At 37.2% G+C, this 15,747-nt stretch overlaps 1 protein-coding gene and 3 long non-coding RNA genes across 4 annotated transcripts in view; 2 read left to right on the plus strand and 2 right to left on the minus strand.

The window, feature by feature from the left end:
* Positions 1-15,747, plus strand: part of LOC106092207 (uncharacterized) — a 39,071-nt gene that overhangs the window by 19,919 nt on the left and 3,405 nt on the right. Inside the window, exon 2 of the mRNA XM_013258998.2 lies at positions 9,558-9,629. Coding sequence (XP_013114452.2) covers positions 9,558-9,629 — 72 coding nt within the window. The remainder of the gene's footprint in view (positions 1-9,557; positions 9,630-15,747) is intronic.
* LOC131996308 (uncharacterized) lies at positions 1,180-6,190 on the minus strand. The gene is made up of 6 exons (XR_009397757.1): positions 6,102-6,190; positions 3,667-4,601; positions 3,188-3,510; positions 2,389-3,119; positions 1,989-2,107; positions 1,180-1,904 (listed from the first exon to the last, which is right to left on the minus strand). It is a non-coding gene; the product is annotated as an uncharacterized LOC131996308 (long non-coding RNA).
* On the minus strand, positions 6,848-8,526 carry LOC131996309 (uncharacterized). Its single transcript, XR_009397758.1, has 3 exons — positions 8,057-8,526; positions 7,657-7,775; positions 6,848-7,572 (listed from the first exon to the last, which is right to left on the minus strand). It is a non-coding gene; the product is annotated as an uncharacterized LOC131996309 (long non-coding RNA).
* LOC131996311 (uncharacterized) lies at positions 9,835-10,478 on the plus strand. Its single transcript, XR_009397761.1, has 3 exons — positions 9,835-9,973; positions 10,051-10,142; positions 10,214-10,478. It is a non-coding gene; the product is annotated as an uncharacterized LOC131996311 (long non-coding RNA).

Below are 15,747 nucleotides of genomic sequence, written 5' to 3' on the forward strand. Positions count from 1 at the left end.
GGGAAGTACAATTTAACAATTTAATTCAATTATAATTCAATGGTACAATTAAATTCAAGTATTCAAAACAAAAAACAAAATATAAAATCAAATGTTAAGGACAGGATTGTCCAGGGTGTAATCGGTCCACAATCTTACATAGTTGTCGTATAAACCGATCGGGGGTCTTGACTTCTTGAGCCCCTAGAGGACCCAATTCAAAACCGATTTGGCTGAAATTTTGCATTAAATATTATGTTATGATTTCCAATATATGTGCCAAGTATGGTTTTAATCGGTTCATAACCTGACATAGCTGTCATATAAACCGATCGGGGGTCTTGACTTCTTGGTCCTCTAGAGGATGCAATTCCAGTCCGATTTGGCTGAAATTTTGCATGAAGTGTTTCGATATGACTTGAAACAACTATGCCAAGTATGGTTTAAATCGGTTCATAACCTGATATAGCTGTTATATAAACCGAGTATTATCCGATTTGGCTGAAATTTTGTGCAACGGCTTCTATGACATTCAACATACGTGTCAAATATGGTATGAATCGGTCTATAAGCTGAAATTTGGGACAATGAGTTGTGTTAGACCCTTCGACATTCTTCGTCAATTTGGTCTAGATCGGTCCAGATTTGGATATAGCTGTCATATAGACCGATCCGCCTATTTAGAGTCATTGGCCCATAAAAGCCACATTTGTTATCTGATTTCGCTGAAGTTTTTGACAATGAGTTGTGTTAGGGCCTTCGAAATTGTAGCGTGTCACCCTATGTCTGATTAGAGAAGAGCGACATCTGGGTTTGAACAGTCTGTTTTTTTTATGGCAGCTGGTGAATGCAACCCTGCGATACCAGCATATGTTACCTCCACATACAAAGGTAACTACTACAATGAAAATCGAGGAAACCATATGTTGTTTGTTTTTGCTATTTTGGAAAACAAAATTTTATGATGGTTCCTCGGTGGACATGATGGCTTGGGGGAACCATGATGGACAGTAAAGGGAAGATGACGAGTTCTTTTTGGATGGAGCCGTGCAAGCAGTAAGAGGTGGTGTACTCAAGAGTGTTGAAAGTGGTGTTTCAAAAAGAGAGAAAACTTTAAAAAAAAAGAAAAGGTTATGTTGTGTTCTACAAACCTTTGATTGTGAGCTTGACAAACAAAAGAAAAAAAAAAACAAATCAGAATATGTGATGCCAAAGGCATAAAGTTTTTTATTTAAAAGCAAATAAATGTTCCTTTTTTTTGTGAAAGGAATAAAGACTAGCTTTTGTAGTAAAAAGCTGAAGTTACTTTAGATCAACTTAAAGCTAAATAAACTTATTAGTGCTAATTAATGCTAAAGAAAAAAGATCCTGTGAAATATAAAAAGCTTTGAAAAAGAACGTTAATTTGAGCCACGAATAAAACATAGCAAAGACTAAACAGAACAACAAAAACTTTTTGTCAAATAATAAATACCCACCTCTACTGCAATTTTAACCATCGTCATCCACGGCAACGTCAACATTTCCATCCTCAACAACATCATCATCTCATCAGCATCTCCAGCTTCATCATTGGTTCCACCGCCGCCATCTGCTCCAGTGTCCCCGAGGGAATTTTGCACCAGCAGCCCGTAGGTGCCAAGGTAGGCCGATGTATGCTCCTTTTTATATGTTCAATACTTAGAACGATACACAGAGAAACTTAGCTTGACACACATCCTGGAATAAAAATATAAGAAATAAAAAAAAAAAGAAAACAGAATAACTTAGGCAGCAAACAGGGTAGACATTGGGTTTCATATCTGCAGTCCGGTGATTGAACGGACGATACAGCCTAGGAAGTAGGGTGAGCTCATTCTAGGGCACTAGGAATACACTTTAAATAAAAGACCCTTTGGTCGTTTAATGTTGTCCCTGCAGGTTGGCTAAAAGAAAAAAAAAAGAAAAACAAGAAATTATATATTTTTATTGAGGGTAAGACATTACACGAACTACCTATACATACTTACCAAGAACATAAAAAGGGAGATCCAGGGCACCTCCGCTACCAAATTGTCTTGCTATCCAGGGGAGCCGTCGTCGAAGCATTCCAGTCCGGCGATCTGACAGACGCAACAAAGGCACTTTTCTGAAAAGAAAAAAAAACAGTTATATATATATATTGTAATTTTTTTATTTTTTTTTTAAGTCCTTTTGGATTGATTTTAGAAGTTTGATTTGTTTTAATCTTTATCTAATTAATTGAATTTCTTACTTTGCATTGCCTTAAAAATTGCGTTTTTTTTTTTGTTTTTGTAAATTGCAGTAATTATAAAGCTTTCTTTAACATTTAAATATTTTGATCAATGTTAATTTAACGTATAGAATCAAAATCAGAGGATGTAACCTCTAAATAAAGCCCATACATACCTTTTATAACGTAGAAATGAAATTCCACTTGGCTTAGTATTCTCATTTCGCTATGGAAGAGTAGATCATTAAGGTAAGGAAGGGGTAGTGCACCATGCTGTAGAGGGGGAACGGGGAGACGATTCTGGGGTATCCAAAACTGTTGGACAACGGATACCATGGTTGGGGTGGGCCGTCCAGGGCACTGTAGGATGTCTCAGTGCCCCCTGAAGAGCGAATCCATAGCGGGAAGTGCGAGTAAGAAGGCGAATAACGTGCCTGCCGTAAAGTAAGTATGACCCTGTGTTGTTATCCCATCCAGAGCTGGTTTCAATTTAGTTTTTTTGTCAGCTGTCTCTGGACATGGTGTGTTGGCAAGAACCGCGCCCCAGACTGAGCCACAGCCGGAGCTCTAACGCCAACAGCCAGCGCTCGCCAGCACACTATGTCCCCTTTCTCCGCTGAGACAGTTCGGACCCTCCGGGGTCCACGACAAGAATGGCGCCCGCAACATGGGGCCCGAGTTATCGGGTTGACCGCATCATTTTATCGCCACAGCCAGCAACTGATCGGATTTCGGTTACCGGATTGAGTCCCGATCGTAAGTTTTCAAAAGCTTGGATCGCGTGCCAAACTGGTGGTGACTGGAAGCTGGTTAGATGCAGGATGTGGCACGGTGTTTTACTAATCTTTAACTCCCGTAAGTCACGAAGTTTAAGGATTTTGGTATCCGCATTTCGTTTGCGACGGGCCTGAGGAGAGAAGGAGATGCCATTATATACAATAGTTAACTGCAATAGCCCAAATTACTTTTGCTTACCTGTCCGTCCGCTTAATACAATCATACCCATGAGCCAAAGCACATGAGACGTTGTTGGGTTTATCTTTATGTTTTCAACAACAGCCGTGTGGTTATGTCCGTAGGTAGCAAACGTAATACCAATATACTACAGCATCTCAGGGTCATACAATACATTACGGCAGAGAAAGCAGTTTCCGGATACGTTTGGAGAAGTCCTATTTGGAAACTTAGAATGCTTCGCTTATCCGCTTAGATTTGCTCTTCTCTCACTTGTTCCCCACCTTATAGTAGGATATATGCACTACACTTTCTACCTTGTTTGTGAATTTTGGTTTTCATATCTGCGTTTAAAGAAGAAGACATAATTAGTGTATTTAGAGTTTGAGTTGGCTGAATTTGGTAATTTGGAATTGTCATCAAGTTTAAGCAATAGGCATAACGATGATAGATCGCTATACTACGGCGACACCTTTGATGAGGAAGTAGCAATCACTTACCTGGTTTATGGTACTTTCCAAATCCTCCTTAGGAATCCAAGGATAGTAGATGTAAGGCAATAGAATAGTAGGCTGTAGGATAAGTATTGAAATGAATTAGAATTTGAATTATCTTTTAATTTTAGATTTAAGGATACTTAGCTTTAGTTTTGGCAGGCACGCAGTTTCTGGGTTAAACTTAGATTTTTTTTTGTTCGCCTTGGGCGGCAGTTTAGGCGAAACCGTCTATAGATGGTCATTTGAATTGCTTCCATAAAATTCCTTGCAAGTTACATCCCATGGTCAACAGGCGGTGAAGGACGTGTGTGTGTGTACGATGAGTAAATGGACCTAGAGGATTGGAACTTTATACTTACCTTATACTTACCTGAATTATCCGTCGGGGACTGAGAGCGACGAAACTCGTGGTCTTACGCAGTCGCGAGTGCGGGGCCGCCAGGAGTGTTCCAGTGGTGTAATGTGCACAGGGGTTAGAACGAGGTAGTGCCATTTCTCTCTGCCTATCTGGGGTGCCTCGACCGCCGGAGAGCTCGCTGTCAACCTCGCAGTGGGTGACCCGTCTTTCTATCACTATGGCATCTTGGACATGGAGCGCGAGTTGCGGCGGAAGGCGTTTTGTCCGGACGAGAGATTGTCATCTTTCGATGCCGGCCCCAGGAGATCACTCATCCACGGTAGAGCCTCTTGACGACCTCGGTGTATGTCGGGCCGACCCGTCTTTCTATCGCTATGGCATCTTGGACATGGGGCGAGGGATGCCGTGGTGAGTGCAAGTAGGGGGCTGAGAGGAGTAATAAAGAATACGCCGTGGCGTATTATTTATTTGACAATTACCAGTTCATCTGCCCTGGGCACATTATGTCGCTGGTCCACGTCTGGTATGGTCCGTGCTCTCAAGCGAAGCGGCCGATGCGAGTTTGGTGTCGTTGCAGCATCTGGAAAGAGAACCAAGAAGAAAGTTTGTTTAGTCAAAATGCAATTTTTTTTCTAAAATTATTTATTATTTTAAGATTTTCCTTTGGTTTGATATTTTTAATTTTTTTAGAGGAATTTTTGTTTTTATTTTTTTTTGAAATTTAGAATTTTGAGGAATTTTTGCTTTTGAATCTCATTGTATTTTTATCTTTGGGAGCTTCGTAGTTTTTTTTAGATTCTTGTTTTTTTTTGTCATTTAAAATTTTTCTGATTTAAATTAGCGGCTTGTTATTTTCACTTATTTGACCAAACGAAAATAGACTTTAATTTTGTTTATATTGTTTTTTTTAACATTTTTAACTTTGGTGTATGTATTTTCACTGAAATAATTCTTTTGTTTCACATTAATTTCATTCAAACATTTTAGCTTTGGTTCCGAAAATTTTCTTTGGTAGAGTTTTTTATTTTTATTTCGAAAATTTCTAATTTTCCATTTCCTTTAATTTTTTTGTGTTTACACAATTTTTATAAATTTTCTTTTATTTTTTTTCCCGTTTTCCAAGTTGAGATTTTACCTTGATTTTACTTTAACTTTCTCACAACACTTTCACTTTGCGTTCATTGAACTTATAAATGATTCACAGCATTTCATTATCGTTCTGTTTCTTTCGATCTGTTTAAATCACAAGAAGAAGAGAGTGTTAACACCTGTTCTATGTTTGCATTACATTAGGCACATGACACACACACATTTTCCGCAATTGTTTTTGTTGGTTTCTCACACTTCACTTTTTGCGGAGTAATTTGTCTTGGCACTCAGTTTGGTTTTAGCACCCCCACCTCCATTCATGATTTGAGTGGTTTACAGATGATGGTAGGGATACCGTAAAGTAATACGCACTTAAAGTCACACACACTTGCACATCAAATTAAACCGTTTTTTTTTTGGTTGAATTTTTTTTAGTTAGTTTTTTTGTAGGTTACGTTTTGCAAACCACATATGATTTGTACATAACCACTTAAATTTATTTTTCTGCCAATTTTCACTGTTGGTTATTAAAAATTTAGGTTTTTACCTTTTTTTTTTTTCCTATTAATTCTTTGTCCGGCATTATTTACTGGCCGGTGCCTGTTATTTTAGTTTACTGCCGTTTGGTTCCATTCACACACACACAGCACCGTATAACAATTTTTATCTTATAATTCACTTTTTCATGGGAATTCCTCCACGGCCGGCATATAATTTTCTATACATTACACTTTTGTTTATTTACATTTCATTTTTATTGCGTTTTGTTAGGCAAGTAGAGTTTTTTTATTAAGTTTTTTTTGGCGTAGTTACTCGTCCATTCATTTCTATACACACACACACGCACACGCGTAAAGTTTACCGCACTTTTTTTGGTTTTTTTTGGACGCACCTTGTAATTTTTTTTATTCAAAGCATTTTTATATGCTTATTTTATTTTATTTTTTTTCGTTTTTATTTCACAATATTTAGTTTTACCACTTTTACTTACCTTTTAATTTAAATGCTTATTCAGCATATTTTTTCCGTCCGTCCGCTTTAGTGATATAATTAATTTGATCAAGGTATGTCTAAGGAAGGTATAACTGGTTAGTCGAGTACCGGATAGGTACTACTCGACTCAAGGTATACTTATAGCCCAAGGTACATTTATTGGAGAAGAATTACTTTTTCTTAAGGAGGCTACACCCACTGAGATAGGTTTGACTAATGCTACGTTCACACGTTATGTTATTATATACATGACAAAAATTTGTTTTTCCCTCCCATCCTATGACGGTGACGTCTAAAGGATGATTGGGTTTGTAGCGTGTCACCCTATGTCTGATTAGAGAAGAGCGACATCTGGGTTTGAACAGTCTGTTTTTTTTATGGCAGCTGGTGAATGCAACCCTGCGATACCAGCATATGTTACCTCCACATACAAAGGTAACTACTACAATGAAAATCGAGGAAACCATATGTTGTTTGTTTTTGCTATTTTGGAAAACAAAATTTTATGATGGTTCCTCGGTGGACATGATGGCTTGGGGGAACCATGATGGACAGTAAAGGGAAGATGACGAGTTCTTTTTGGATGGAGCCGTGCAAGCAGTAAGAGGTGGTGTACTCAAGAGTGTTGAAAGTGGTGTTTCAAAAAGAGAGAAAACTTTAAAAAAAAAGAAAAGGTTATGTTGTGTTCTACAAACCTTTGATTGTGAGCTTGACAAACAAAAGAAAAAAAAAAACAAATCAGAATATGTGATGCCAAAGGCATAAAGTTTTTTATTTAAAAGCAAATAAATGTTCCTTTTTTTTGTGAAAGGAATAAAGACTAGCTTTTGTAGTAAAAAGCTGAAGTTACTTTAGATCAACTTAAAGCTAAATAAACTTATTAGTGCTAATTAATGCTAAAGAAAAAAGATCCTGTGAAATATAAAAAGCTTTGAAAAAGAACGTTAATTTGAGCCACGAATAAAACATAGCAAAGACTAAACAGAACAACAAAAACTTTTTGTCAAATAATAAATACCCACCTCTACTGCAATTTTAACCATCGTCATCCACGGCAACGTCAACATTTCCATCCTCAACAACATCATCATCTCATCAGCATCTCCAGCTTCATCATTGGTTCCACCGCCGCCATCTGCTCCAGTGTCCCCGAGGGAATTTTGCACCAGCAGCCCGTAGGTGCCAAGGTAGGCCGATGTATGCTCCTTTTTATATGTTCAATACTTAGAACGATACACAGAGAAACTTAGCTTGACACACATCCTGGAATAAAAATATAAGAAATAAAAAAAAAAAGAAAACAGAATAACTTAGGCAGCAAACAGGGTAGACATTGGGTTTCATATCTGCAGTCCGGTGATTGAACGGACGATACAGCCTAGGAAGTAGGGTGAGCTCATTCTAGGGCACTAGGAATACACTTTAAATAAAAGACCCTTTGGTCGTTTAATGTTGTCCCTGCAGGTTGGCTAAAAGAAAAAAAAAAGAAAAACAAGAAATTATATATTTTTATTGAGGGTAAGACATTACACGAACTACCTATACATACTTACCAAGAACATAAAAAGGGAGATCCAGGGCACCTCCGCTACCAAATTGTCTTGCTATCCAGGGGAGCCGTCGTCGAAGCATTCCAGTCCGGCGATCTGACAGACGCAACAAAGGCACTTTTCTGAAAAGAAAAAAAAACAGTTATATATATATATTGTAATTTTTTTATTTTTTTTTTAAGTCCTTTTGGATTGATTTTAGAAGTTTGATTTGTTTTAATCTTTATCTAATTAATTGAATTTCTTACTTTGCATTGCCTTAAAAATTGCGTTTTTTTTTTTGTTTTTGTAAATTGCAGTAATTATAAAGCTTTCTTTAACATTTAAATATTTTGATCAATGTTAATTTAACGTATAGAATCAAAATCAGAGGATGTAACCTCTAAATAAAGCCCATACATACCTTTTATAACGTAGAAATGAAATTCCACTTGGCTTAGTATTCTCATTTCGCTATGGAAGAGTAGATCATTAAGGTAAGGAAGGGGTAGTGCACCATGCTGTAGAGGGGGAACGGGGAGACGATTCTGGGGTATCCAAAACTGTTGGACAACGGATACCATGGTTGGGGTGGGCCGTCCAGGGCACTGTAGGATGTCTCAGTGCCCCCTGAAGAGCGAATCCATAGCGGGAAGTGCGAGTAAGAAGGCGAATAACGTGCCTGCCGTAAAGTAAGTATGACCCTGTGTTGTTATCCCATCCAGAGCTGGTTTCAATTTAGTTTTTTTGTCAGCTGTCTCTGGACATGGTGTGTTGGCAAGAACCGCGCCCCAGACTGAGCCACAGCCGGAGCTCTAACGCCAACAGCCAGCGCCCGCCAGCACACTATGTCCCCTTTCTCCGCTGAGACAGTTCGGACCCTCCGGGGTCCACGACAAAATTCTTCGTCAATTTTGCTCAGATCGGTCCAGATTTGGATATAGCTGTCATATAGACCGATCCGCCGATTTGGGGTCTTAGGCCCATAAAAGCCACATTTATTATCCGATTTTGATGAAATTTGGGACAGTGAGTTGTGTTAGGCCCTTTGGCATCCTTCGTCAATTTGGCTCAGATCGGTCCAGATTTGGATATAGCTGCCATATAGACCGATCTCTCGATTTAAGGTTTTGGGGCCATAAAATGCGCATTTATCCGATGTCTTATGTCGCCGAAATTTGGGACAGTAAGTTAAGTTAAGCCCCAAGACATATTTCTGCAATTTGGCCTAGATGGATCAAGATTTGCATATGGCTGCCATATTGACCGATCTCTCGATTTAAGGTTTTGGGGCCATAAAAGGCTCGTTTACTGTCCGATGTCACCGAAATTTGGAACAGTGAGTTGTTTTAGGCTCTTCGACATTTTTCTGCAACTTGGCCCAAATCGATCCAGATTTGCATATAGCTGCCATATAGATCGATATATCGATTAAAAGTCTTGACCCCATAAAAGGCGAATTTATAATCCAATTTCTCTGAAATTTGACACAGTGACTTATGTTAGGCTTTTCGACATCCGTGTCGTATATGGTTCAGATCGGTTTATTTTTAGATATAGCTACTAAAAATATCAATATTTTGTTATACACAATTGTACAATGACTGAGTGACAATGAGTTATTAGTATTTGGTCCAAATCGGAACACATTTCGATATAGCTGCTGTGGGGCATAAGATATGCATTTTTCACGGGATTTTGACGTAAGGTGATTTACATATATACCCGAGGTGGTGGGTATCCAAAGTTCGGCCCGGCCAACTTAACGCATTTTTACTTTTTTTTTATGATAAACTTTTTTAATTTGATTTGTTTTTCATTTTTAGATATTATTTGATAAAAAGTTTGATTTCAATTGTTTTTCAATATTAAATATAATACCTCATTTCATTTGATAAACTTTTTGTTTTCCTTCTATTATTTAGATATCATTGGCTCAAGGTGGTGGTACCACAATTTATGTTGAAAGGGATGGACTTTCCACCTTAACAGTTGTGGTAAGTAAAAAATACAAAAAAAAAAAATACAATGCCATTAAGAAACATATATTCGAAACACCATAATTGATATGTACATATTCATGTGTGGATTGAAACGGAATCTCTAGTATGCCACTAATCAATCATTTGTCAATGTTTTTGTTTTTTAACCATGGAAACACTTTGTTTATATACAATTAAATTAAGGAGATGAGTAAACATAAATTTATTTACGCAAAACTTAAGTGAAAGGCTTGAATTTCCAGTGAGCAAGGAAAATAAATTGAGATGACTGTCAAGTTCAAAATTGCAATTAATGTTGGAATTTACTATTCTATGCGCATATAGATGTAATAGATCGGGTCTGTTATGTTGGATAAAAAAAGAAGCCAATAATTATTTGAAACAGAAAACATTTTTAAATTTGCTTTCGTTAAAGGTTAATAATTCATAGCATTTGGACCATCAAAGTTCATTTAGGACCATTATATTGGGTTGCCCAAAAAGTAATTGCGGATTTTTTAAAAGAAAGTAAATGCATTTTTAATAAAACTTAGAACGAACTTTAATCAAATATACTTTTTTTACACTTTTTTCTAAAGCAAGCTAAAAGTAACAGCTGATAACTGAGAGAAGAAAGAATGTAATTACAGAGTCACAAGCTGTGGAAAAATTAGTCAACGCCGACTATATGAAAAATCCGCAATTACTTTTTGGGCAACCCAATAGAACATTTCTTGCTTCATATTTTTCTAAGAACCCATCCTATGTTCCTAGCAAGCAAGAACTGTTAACGGTTCTTTGTCAATGTACCTTTTTTTTAAATTGCTTTTGTACACACAAATGATCGAATTCAGCAGTTTTGTTATAAACAGGCAAAATTTGTATTTACTTGATTTGATTTGCAATTGCTAATTGATTATGACAACAATAATTGTATCACAAGAATCGTAAATTTGTGTTAGTGGGTCAGATATTTCCGTCACTGGGTGTGTGGGCATATTTGCGACATTCCCGAAATGGAATTTATTTTAATAATTAACCCGCATTAGTAACAGGCAAATTAAAAGGGATATGCGAGTATGCCCATATACCTACCTACCATCCAACCATTCATCATTTAAGTGGACAATTAAATTGTTCATGAATCCCAAAAAACAACATTAGCATTTAGTCGTAGAAATATTCTGACAAACCTGCATTTTCACTACAGCTAGACTCATTAAAATTGCTATGCCTTTACCAGATAAAAAACTGACTTAAAATGTGTCTCGCTAAGTTTTTGTTGGCTTTTTTATATGAATTTTAAATCTACGCATTTAGGCGGTATATAATTTGATTTGAATATTTTGAGATGGAGACATAAGAGAATTGTTGGTTTTTATATCCTCCACCATAGGCTGGGGGTATACTAATTTCGTCATTGTGTTTGTAACACCTCGAAATATGCGTCTGAGACCCCATTAAGTATATATATTCTTGATCGTCATATCATTTTAAGTCGATCTAGCCATGTCCGTCCGTCCGTCTGTCTGTCGAAAGCACTCTAACTTTCGAAGGAGTAAAGCTAGCCGCTGGAAATTTTGCACAAATATTTTAATAGTGTAGGTCGGCTGGGATTGTAAATGGGCCAAATCGGTCCATGTTTTTATATAGCTGCCATATAAACCGATCTTGAGTCTTGACTTCTTGAACCTCTAGAGTGCGAAATTCTCTTCCGATTTGGCAGAAATTTTGTACAACGGCTTTTCTCATGACCTTCAATATACGAAATTTTGCATGTGGTGTTTTGGTATCACTTCCAACAACTGCGCTAAGTATGGTTCAAATTGGTCTATGTTTTGATACAGCTGCCTTATAAACCGATCTTGGGTCTTGACTTCTTGAGCCTCTAGAGGGTGCAATTCTCGTCCGATTTGACTGAAATTTTTCATGTGATGTTTTGGTATCACTTTCAACAACTGCGCTAAGTATGATTCAAATCCTTCAACGTTTTGATAAAGCTGCCAAATAAACCGATTTTGGGTCTTGACTTCTTGAGCCTCTAGAAGACGCAATTCTCATCCGATTTGGCAGAAATTTTGTACAACGGCTTCTCTCATAACCTTCAACTTACGTGTCTAATATGTTATGAATCGATCAATAGCTTGATACAGCTCCCATATAAACCCATCTACCGATTTTGCTTCTTGAGCCCCTACAAGGCGCAATTCTTACCGAATTAACTGAAATATTACACAATGACTTCTACAGTGTTCAGCATTCATGTATGGTCCGAATCGGATATAGCTCCAATAGCATAACAGTTTTGATTCATTATTCTTTGTTTGCCTAAATAGAGATACCGCGCATAGAACTCGACAAATGCGATGCATGGTGGAGGGTATATAAGATTCGGCCCGGCCGAATCCGTAGGATAGGGAGTATATTCATTTAGTAATTCCGTTTGCAACAGACCGAAATTCCAATTTCCGACCCTACAAAGTATATATATTTCGGATCGTCGTAAAATTCTAAGAAGATTTAACGATGTCTGTGTGTCTGTCCCTCTGTTTGTTGCAATCACTCTACAGACTTCAAAAATTGAGATATTGAGCTTAATTTTGGCACACATACGTCTTTTTGATGCATGCTGGTTAAGTTTTTAAACGGGTCAAATCGGACTATATTTAGATATAGTTGCCATATAGACCGATCTGTCGATAAAAGGTCTAATGCACATAAATGCTTTATTTTTTATCCGATTTTGCTGAAATTTGATAGAGTGAGAAGTTTAAGGCTTCCCGACATCTGACGCAAATATGGTTCGGATAGGACTATATATATACATAGCTGTCATATATACCGATCTGCCGATAAAGGTTCTGAAGCCCATTGAAGCTTTATTTATTACCCGATTTTGCTGAAATTTGAAACAGTGAGTAATTTTAGACCTCTCGTCGTCTGACCTAAATATGGATCAAATCGGACTATATTTAGATACAGTCATATAGATGATCCGCCCATAAAGGGTCTAAAGCCCATCAACGCTTTATTTATTACCCAATTTCACTGAAATTTGAAACAGTGGGTTATTTTAAGCCTTCCGGCATCTGACCTTAATATGGATCAAATCGGACTATATTTAGATATAGCTGCCATATTGACCGATCTCCTGATAAAGGGTCTGAAGCCTATAAAAGCTTTATTTCTTAACCGATTTCGCTGAAATTAAAAAAAGTGAGTAGTTTTACGCCTGCCATTTTAGGACCAACATATGGTTCAGATCGGACTATATCTAGATATAGCTGCCATATAGACCGATCTGCCGATAAAGGGTTTGAAGACCATGAACGCTTCGTTTATTAGCCAATTTCGTTGAAATTTGAAAAAGTGGTTAGTTTTGGATCTCTCGACAGCCGCCCAAATATGATTCGATTCGGACTAAATTTAGATATAGCTGCCATACAGACCGATCTCCCGATAAAGGGTCTGAAGCCCATAAAAGCTTTATTTTTTATCCGAAAGTTCAACAGTGACTTATATTTATTAGACCACTCAATGTCCGTGCCGAATTTGGGGGCATAAGTTATCCAATTTTCACCGGATTGTGACGAAAGGGGGTTTACATGTATACCCGAGGTGGTGGGTATCCAAAGTTCAGCCCGGCCGAACTTAATGCCTTTTTTTGCTTGTTTTTTTTTTGTCATTTTTCTCGGTTTTTTATTTTGTATTTTCAACTTGTTTGGAAATCTACACTTCTTGGCTACAAATAATTGCAACGATAATTACTTAGTTGAGGCTTTGAATGGGAACTATTAACAAATAGCTGCCATATTTGTAACTCAAGCACACTAATAGCTCAAATTTGCAATTGTTAAAAAATTCCAACAAAATTCAAACTTAATTGTATTTTTATGGCATTGCCGTAATAAGAAAATTAAATTAGAAAACTGGTTAAAAAAATAGTTATTATGCAGTTGAAGGTTATTATTCGAGAGGAGCTTAATGATCGAAGATCGTCTGAAAAAAAAGCCAGGGATCACAAGCAGCGTTACCGTTGGAAATTTTCAAATAGTGGCACAGAAAGTGTCATTTGTAAAAAAAGTGTAATTTTTTTAAAAAGTGACATTTGTTTTGGTTTTTCTAGGAGTAACGAAAAACAAAAGCATACATGCTTGTTGAAATTGGTCCAAAATTTGGCACAATATTTTTCATAAAAAAGAAAACGTGTTCAACAAAAACTAACAATTCAGTTTTTTTATACATAACTTGAAAAGGTGTATAAAAGATAAGTTCGGCCAATCCGAATCTTAGATTCCCACCACCGTAAATCAATCCTAGGTTTTCGATGGAGGCTGTTTTGGAACCAAAAAGCATAAATGTTTTGGCGAATTGCGGTGGTGGGTATTTAAATACTTAAGTAATATATATCACTAACATAAACAAACTTTTGTTTTGTTTTGTCCAGTTACTCTCGTTCAGCTCAAAAATTTTAAAATTTTCTAAAAAATTGAATATTTATATGCGATTTGTTGGACGACAAACAATAGATAATCGCTACATAGTTGTATTTTTGAACAAGTAGCTCAAATAAATGGAAAAGTGACGCAAAAATGTTAAAAGTTGGAATTGAGTATCAAAATAAAAAAGTGGCACACAAGTGGCATCGTCCAAAAAAGTGTACAATTTGATACTAAAGTGGCACAACGTTGACACTGATCACAAGACATCAACAACTGTGGGACTTTCATCAGGATTGGGGGACTCCTCAGCCACATTGGGGCCGAACATTGGTAGGTCTCACCGAATTTAAGCCTAGTACTTAGTTCATTCGTTCCGAAAATATTTGTTAATTTTTTGCCTTAAACCCCGTTTACAGAGCTTATGCTCATTAAATCCTGCTTCTACGCAATGTGTTCGCATTATCTTCATCGCCGATTTTTATAGCGCGTTTTGATAGTTGTTCGGGCGAAAAGTCGAACTCAGTACTAGCCTTAACCCCGATGTGTTAACAATGTGGGTACGACACTAACCAAGTTCTATACTTTGTCACACTAGCTTTTCTTTTTTAATGCATGTGTGTTTTCGTTGTAGTGATGGATTTTTTATCCATACAACTACAATTGCTTCCATGGTATACACATGTTATCTGTACATCTTTTGGATTTGAGTTAATGACTTCGTACGCTAGATGACTGCAACAGCTCTTGCTGTTTCTCTAAGCGTACGGTTCGAATCCCGGTCAGGTTCTGTCGAATTTCAGTTCGCCATTTTTTGCCTGCTCGTGCGAAGATAATTTATTTAATAATATTTTTTCTGAGGGAACGTAATGATGGTAACCTATAGACGTACCCGCTAACTCTCCCATGATAAAATTGAACACCACATATATCGAAGGTCAACCTTCCAATCTGTATGGTCCTTAAATTTATTACCTTTGAGTCTGATCTGTTGAATGACGAACCCAGGCAGCGCGCCATTTCTTTATAGTCAGACATGCCCAAAATTCTGTCCTTGACCAACCATACGATTTAGAGTGACCGGATATCGGTTTATCGGATCGGATATCTGTTATATACACCTCGGATATATATCTAAACCACCTTTCATCATAATCCGGCGAAAAATGCATTATTTATGCACCCATAGCAGCTATATCCTAATATGGTCCGATTTGGACCAAATTTAGTATGAACATGGAGTGGTCTAATAAAAACAAGTTCAATATTTGCTAAAATTTTCGTTCAATATTGGTCTTTTTGGCAGCTATATCCAATTATAGACCGATCTAAACCATATGGGAAACGGATGTCCAAAAGCCTAACACAAGTCACTGCATCAAATTTCAGCGCAATCGGTTAAGCCCTTTAAGCGCGAGATCGGTCTATATGGCAGCTATATTCAAGTCTGGACCGATGTGGGCCATCTTCAAGAAGAATATCGAGGGGCCTAACACAACTTAATGCCCAAATTTTCAGTGAAATCGGACAATAAATGCGCCTTTTATGAGCCCAAGACCTTAAATCATGAAATCGGGCCAAACTGAAGAAGAATGTCGAGTGGCCTAACACAACTCGCTGTCATAATTTCAGCAAAATCGGATAATAAATGTGACTTTTATGGTCCTAAGACTTTAAATCGGCAGATCGGTCTA

Source organism: Stomoxys calcitrans, chromosome 3 (assembly GCF_963082655.1).
Source record: "Stomoxys calcitrans chromosome 3, idStoCalc2.1, whole genome shotgun sequence".
NCBI lineage: Eukaryota > Metazoa > Arthropoda > Insecta > Diptera > Muscidae > Stomoxys > Stomoxys calcitrans.